At 41.1% G+C, this 7,486-nt stretch overlaps 1 protein-coding gene across 1 annotated transcript; it reads right to left on the bottom strand.

Annotated features, from left to right (window-relative positions):
• Nucleotides 1-1,768: 1,768 nt before the first annotated feature.
• On the bottom strand, nt 1,769-2,572 carry LOC146526746 (uncharacterized). Its single transcript, XM_085206122.1, has 2 exons — nt 2,263-2,572; nt 1,769-2,145 (listed from the first exon to the last, which is right to left on the bottom strand). Exons 1-2 carry the CDS (start codon nt 2,570-2,572, stop codon nt 1,769-1,771), a joined length of 687 nt encoding a protein of 228 aa, XP_085062248.1.
• Nucleotides 2,573-7,486: the final 4,914 nt, after the last annotated feature.

Genomic DNA, 7,486 nt, shown 5'->3' on the forward strand with positions numbered 1-7,486 from the left:
ACTACGTTCAAACGTCCTGGTAAGTATTGAATAATAGTTGTGAACTGAGAAATATAATCAAAGTACCGATATTGGCGCGGTGAGCATTTCTCCCTGTTAATGTTGAATGCATATGTGAGAGGTTTATGATCCGTGTGAATCACGAAGTTTCGAGCCTCAACCATGTGTCGAAAATATTTAATGGCTTCATAAATGGCTAACAGTTCTCTGTCGTAAGGACTATACTTCTTCTGCGCAGATGTTAATTTTTTAGAAAAGAAACCAAGAGGTTGCCATACGTTATTAACACGTTGTTGAAGAACTGCTCCAATTCCGACATCAGAAGCATCAGTGGCAATAGCTAGCTCTGCAGAAGGATCTGGGTGAGCCAGTAATGTGGCTTGAGATAAACAAGTCTTACATTTTTGAAAGGCTTCCATCATCTCCGGCGTCATAGTGATCGGCTTAGCTCCTTTCATCTTAGGTCCTAGAAGCGCAGCATCTAATGGTGCTTGGATATTTGCGGCATCGGGAATAAAACGCCGATAAAAATTGAACATACCGAGGAAACGTCGTAATTCCTTAGCAGTTTTCGGCACACTGCACTCCTCTATGCTCTTTACGTTCGTCTCTAAAGGTTGAGTCCCAGAACCTGACACTAGGTAACCAAGAAATTTTACCTGTCGCTGCCCGAAGACACACTTGGATGTGTTTATCAAAACACCATACTCTTTGAGCCTGGTGAAGAGTAGTCTGATGTGGCGCTGATGTTGTTCTTCAGAACTGGAAAATACCAAAATGTCGTCTAAGTAACCAAAACAAAAGTCATCAAAATCACGTAGCACTTCGTCCATGAACCTCTGAAAGGTTTGTGCTGCATTGCGCAGTCCGTAGGTCATGTACGGGAACTCGAAAAGTCCAAAAGGAGTTATAATGGCTGTTTTGTGGATATCATTGACGTGTACTGGTATTTGATTGTACGCCTTGACTAGATCGATAGTTGAAAATACTGTACAACCAGAGAGTTGGTAGGAAAAATCCTGGATATGGCGTATCGGATACCTGTCAGGTACTGTGCGAGCATTGAGTGCTCTGTAATCACCACATGGTCTCCATCCGTCGTCCTTCTTCTTAACTAAGTGCAGAGCGGACGACCACGAACTGTTAGAGGAGCGGGCAGTTCCCTGTGACAGCATATCGTCAAATTCTTTTTTGGCTGCTTTCAGTCTAACTGGGTCTAAACGACGAGGTCTACTGGTAACCGGTGGTCCGGGAATGGTTTTGATGTAATGCACGGTATTATGCTTAGGTAAGGAAGACGTACCTGATGGTCTCGTTACCTCTGGAAACTCATGAAGCAGCTGATGATATTTTGATTCTCCCGAAATGGCTTTGACTGACGCAAGGTCATCGGAGATATTTTCTTTTATTGCTTGCACTGACAGAGTGGTATTTCCATCGACGAGTCGCTGACATCTGCAATCTACAAGAAGATTGTAAAATATCAAAAAATCTACGCCGATAATGGGCTTTGAAACATCAGCGATGGTAAATTTCCAGGTGAAAGTACGCTTTAGTCCTAGGTCTAAGTGTAACAATGTAGGACCGTAAGTATGAATGACTGTACCGTTCGCCGCCATGAGTTCATACTTTGTCTTGGTACAGGGCGCCTTGGTAGCCAACCGTGGAAAAACGCAGAGATCCGAGCCAGTATCAATGAGGAAAAGCATTTTTGAAATACGGTCGGTAATGAAAAGACGGCCTGTAGGTAAAGGGCAGACGTTGGCCGCTACTTCCGGCTGCCCAGAGAGTTTTCCGACTCTCCGTAACTACATGGCTGCACACATTTTTTAGCATTTGAACCAAATTTAAAATGGTACCAACATTTTTGCTGGGTAGTCGACTTCCTGCGATGTCTGGAATGGCTCCGGGAACGCTCTTTAAATTTTGATGAGACCGAGTTGTGACGTACGTGGGTCGAGAGTTCCGATACCTGCTTGGTCAGGAGTTGGATCTGCTTGGCCATTTCTTCCAACATGGAGGATGCAGGGGGTGTGGCCATCGCAGATGTGCTTGCGACCTGTGGTGATGAGGGTGCTATCTCATGCACTTTGTCTGCCAGGTCAGCTAATTTTTCGATAGGCAGATCAGGCTGTGAAGCTATAACTGTTTGAATGTTTTGTGGTAACCTACTCGACTATAATGTTTTTAAAAAATCCTTGGGGACAGATGAACCCGCAAGATCTTGCATGTATCGCAGAAACTGTGATGGCTTGCGATCACCTAGCTGCTCGTGCCTCAGCAACTGCATCACTTTCTTTTCTTGAGACGCAGACAATCTTTTAATCAGTTGCGTTTTAAGAGTGATGTATTTATCCGTCTCGGGAGGAGAAATGATAATATCCTTCACCTCGACAGCAAATTGATTATCTAACTGAGCGGCAACGTAATAAAATTTTGTAGTATCACTTGTTATATTAGATAAAGCAAACTGACCTTCAATTTGTGAAAACCAAAGGGCTGGTTCTTCCGGCCAGAATGGTGGAATACGCACGCCAATTCTGCACACGTTGGATGTAGTCGCGTCCTCCATCTTGTATCAGAGGTCACTTGCCAAGGTCGTTAAAATGGCCTCCTGCCGTTTTAAATCTTCTTGCCAGCAGTAAGCGTAGGTATTTATTGTAGTGCTCACCAATTTAGGGGTCACCAATATAGCGGTTGAGATGTGATACCACTATTTAATATGATCTTATTTATTTTACACTAAATGAGTAAAATTAAAAATCCAAATTTTGTGGAGAAATTGTCCAAATTTATTTAACTCACAGATACGTGAAGAGAAAATAATCACAGAAGGAAATAAAGAAATTTAAATAAATACCAATAGAAAATACAAGCTAAACTAGCACGTAATAGCAAGAAGTTAAGGTTGAGAATTGAATGCAAGCTAAGAGAGCAATGGATACACAAGTGAATGTCGCAAGCGATTCTAGCCGACTCTTTAAACGTGGCGATGCTGGCTAGCAGCCTACGACAGGCATAGCAAAAAAACTCGGAACAGGTTTGAATTGTTCCAATGCGCTGCGTGCGGATGATTCTAGTAAATGTAATAATATTAATTTTGAATAAGTAATGTTCCCTACAAATTCAATGTTATTAAAATCAGAATATTCATATCTTCAATATCATTGATGTCCAATTGATTTTAATGTAATTAAAGGATTATTAAGTTCATCTATAAATTAATTTATAACAAAAACAAAAACCGACTTCTAACAACGAACTAAAAAGTGAAAAATAATTTTACAAAGATTTTATTATTTTGAAGTCGGTGTCAAGCTAATGCTAATACAACACCTTTACTACAATATCTAATTACTAAGCCTGTTTGTTCTACTGAGCACCGACTTCAAAATAATAAAATCTTTGTAAAATTATTTTTCACTTTTTAGTTCGTTGTTAGAAGTCGGTTTTTGTTTTTGTTAAAAAATAATTTATTTTACGATTTTAAGTGATGGGTAGATCTTAAAATGATGCTTCTTGAACGAGTGGTGATGGTGGTGGTAGTGGTTGTCAACGAGTGGTTGTGAATGTCCCATGTAAAACTTCATTTAATTAGGGTTTATTTTTGCGCAAAGTAACATTTTGGTATATTGACAAGAACATACATAAAAAGTATTCGGGCGAATTGGGAATCTCCCTTTTTTGAAGTTGGTTGAAAATGAGAACATTCTCTTTTTTGAGGTTGATTGAAAAGAAATGTAACGATCAGGAATCTCACTTCTGACATCGAGTTAAAAAGTTTTTGCTTTTAACTATTACAGTATAATCAATTTTTTACCAAAAAAAACAAACTTTCTCAAATTTCACCGGATTCCATAATCGGAATCTAGCCAAACTTTCACCAAATTATCCTTGAAGTGTATCCTTTCAAATAAACTAAGAATCATCAAAATCAGTTTGCGCGACATTAAGTTATGCGTCTATTTGTCGCGCACATACCTAATGCAAATTTAAGACTTATGTGATTTTCTCATGGATACCATTGTCAGACATGAACCAAAAAAAAATGGGACCATTCGGGAAGCTTCACCTTTCAAATAAAAAAAAAATATCAAAATCGGTTCACCCAGTCAAAAGTTATGAGGTAACAAACATAAAAAAAAATAATAAAAAAAAAATACAGTCGAATTGATAACCTCCTTTTCTTACAGAAGTCGGTTAAAAATATATAACAATCGTAATGATGGAAGTGCAATAAAAATTAAAGTAATAGCTGGTAAAATAGTTCAAATTAATTCAATTATTTGACCCTCTAATAAAAATCGATTAATATAATTATTGAAAAATAAATTTATTATTAAATATGCTACTAAAATTGTAATTATAATTAAAATAATTAATGTATGGTCATGAAAAAAAATAATTTGTTCTATTAATGGAGAAGCTCTATTTTGGTAATTTAAATTAGATCAGGTTGCCATTTCTAAAAAAAGGATATTCCTTTATAAATGGGGTTTAAATCCATTACATATAATCTGCCATATTAGAAATTTCTTAAAATAGGAAGTTCATTATAAGAATGTTCAGAAGGAGGTAAATTTTGATATCATTCAATAGAGGATGGTATATTTAATGAAAATAGGATTATTCGTTGATTAATTATTGATTCTCAAATAATAATAATAATTAAAATTATGGAAAATAATGAAATATATGAACCAAATGAAGAAATAATAGGCCTAGTGTCCGGGGAACCGGCAAGCCAGGCACGCACTGAGGAGGTGCGGGTAGCCGCAATGGAGTTGTGGGAAACTCGGCTGGCAACGCCAACTGCCGGCCTGAGGACGATCGAGGCTGTTCGTCCAGTGTTCCGCCAGTGGTTAGCGCGGCGTCACGGCGTCCTAACCTTCCGCATGACACAGGTGCTCACGGGGCATGGCTGCTTCGGGGGTTACTTGTGTCGGATCGCCGGGAGGGAGCCCGACGCTCGCTGCCACCACTGCGACGACTGCCTCGATGAGACGGCCCAGCACACGTTGGAGGTGTGCTCAGCCTGGGCATCTCAACGTCGCGCTTTGCGCGACGTCATAGGGGACGACCTTTCCCTGCCGGCCGTGGTCAAGGCTATGGCCGGCAGCGAGACGTCGTGGGATGCGGTCTCATCCTTCTGCGAGGCAGTGGTGCTCGAGAAGGAGTCGGCGGAACGGGCGAGGGAGGCTTTTGCCGAAGTCGCCATCCGCCGTAAGAGACCGGGTCGCCGGAGGGCGGCACACGATCGCCGCCTTCCGCCCTAATGTGCTAGAGGGCGGTCAGCTTGGGGAAGCTGACCGCCTACCAACCTGGCCCGAGTAGGCACGCACAGGTTGCTCCCGCGCGCTACTCCGAGCAGGCCGTCGAGGGTGCCCACACACCCTTGATTCCGCGACGTGCCTTGCAGGCTCCCGCCGCCGCGTTTCGCGGAAGACTCACGTCCCCGTGTCTCGCGGCCAGTGGCGGTCGAGGAGGAGCACCGTGAGGTTTTAGTGGGTATTGGGATAATACTATCCAATTAGCAGAAAATGTTAAATTCTTAGGCATGATTCTCGATAAAAGACTGAACGGAATTGCCCATGCTGAACATGTCAGTAAAAAATGTGAAAACGGCATCAACGCTTTAAGAGCTGTGTCTGGTGTGTGGTGGCGTGCACACCCTTATACTCTCAAACTACTGTACAATGCCATTATCCGTAGTCACATTGACTACGGATTATTTGTTTTAGACCCCTTTAACAAAGTTGCTACTGAAAAACTCAATAGGATCCAATACAAATGCCTACGAATTATTATAGGTGCAATGAAGTCTTCTCCCACCAACGCACTGCAGGTTGAGTGTGTTGATCCTCCTTATCCTATCCGTCGCCAATTCCTGTCTGATCGGTTTGTTGGTAAAATGTTACAGCTGTCATCCCACCCTCTATGGTCCAAGCTATCTGATTTAGCGGACCTCATTCCTCCGGGCAGGCCCCTACCCTACTTGCTCAATAGTTTCCTGAAATTTACCTCTCTTCCTCATCCCTTGTCCTCTTCTCCGTCTAATCCTTAATTCAAAAATTAAAAAAATAAAATTTATATTATAAGATAATAAAATTATTGGTGAATTTTTTTGTCATGTTATTAAAATAAATCTATTAAATCATGATAATCCTTCTATAATATTAGGAAATCAAAAATGAAAAGGAACAGAACCTATTTTTATTAATATTGCAGAATTTATAATAATTGATAATAAATCATTAATAAATATTTTTATAAGAAATAAATTCAATAGGATAGAAAATAAAAAAATAATTGATGCAATAGATTGAGTAAAAAAATATTTTAAGGAAGCTTCTGAATTTAATAGATTATTGGGGGAAGAGATTAAGGGGATAAATCTAAGTAAATTAATTTCTAAGCCAATTCAGCATCCTAATCATGAATTTGATGAAATAGAAATTATAGTTCTGAAAAATAAAATAAATAAGAAAAATATTTTATTGGAATTATTAATTAATAAAATAAAAAATAAGAATAAAATATTCTAAAGATGAATTTAAATTCATTATAAAAAAATTATATTTTAGTGTAAAATGCACAATAATTTTTGAAATTATTAGATATATTCTATAATCCGAGCTCTATTATAATCCGAGATCTATTATAATCCGAGCGGGGAAAACTGAAAAAATTGGTTTTCGCCACTAACCGCCGGCACCTTCCCGCGCATTCCCGCGGGTTGTATACCACCTTAAAGGCCCCTCGAAACCCGAACGATCGACACCAGTATCAACTGAATCCGAGCGGGGAAAACTGAAAAAATCGGTTTTCGCCACTTATTGCCGGCACCTTCCCGCGCATTCCCGCGGGTTTTATACCACCTTGAAAGCCCCTCGGAGCACGAACGATCGACACCAGTTTCAACTGAATCCGAGCGGGGAAAACTGAAAAAATCGGTTTTCGCCACTTACCGCCCGCACCTTCCTGCGCATTCCCGCGGGTTGTATACCACCTTGAAGGCCCCTCGGAGCCCGAACGATCGACACCAGTTTCAACTGAATCCGAGCGGGGAAAACTGAAAAAATCGGTTTTCGCCACTAACCGCCGGCACCTTCCCGCGCATTCCCGCGGGTTGTATACCACCTTAAAGGCCCCTCGAAGCCCGAACGATCGACACCAGTATCAACTGAATCCGAGCGGGGAAAACTGAAAAAATCGGTTTTTTCCACTTACCGCCCGCACCTTCCCGCGCATTTCCGCGGGTTGTATACCACCTTGAAGGCCCCTCGGAGCCCGAACGATCGACACCAGTTTCAACTGAATCCGAGCGGGGAAAACTGAAAAAATCGGTTTTCGCCACTTACCGCCATCGACACCAGTTTCAACTGAATCCGAGCGGGGAAAACTGAAAAAATCGGTTTTCGCCACTTACCGCCCGCACCTTCCCGCGCATTCCCGCGGGTTGTATACCACCTTGAAAGCCCCTCGG

Source organism: Heliconius melpomene, chromosome 21 (genome assembly GCF_056956725.1).
Source record: "Heliconius melpomene rosina isolate 202511_hmr_F chromosome 21, ASM5695672v1, whole genome shotgun sequence".
NCBI lineage: Eukaryota > Metazoa > Arthropoda > Insecta > Lepidoptera > Nymphalidae > Heliconius > Heliconius melpomene.

Excerpts from the sequence above, each read along its gene's own strand:
- LOC146526746 (XM_085206122.1), bottom strand. The coding sequence starts at position 2,572 with ATGGAGGACGCGACTACATCCAACGTGTGCAGAATTGGCGTGCGTATT. Across the intron at positions 2,146-2,262 it reads GCTGAGGCACGAGCAGCTAG|TTATAGCTTCACAGCCTGAT; the intron begins GTGATCGCAAGC and ends ACATTCAAACAG.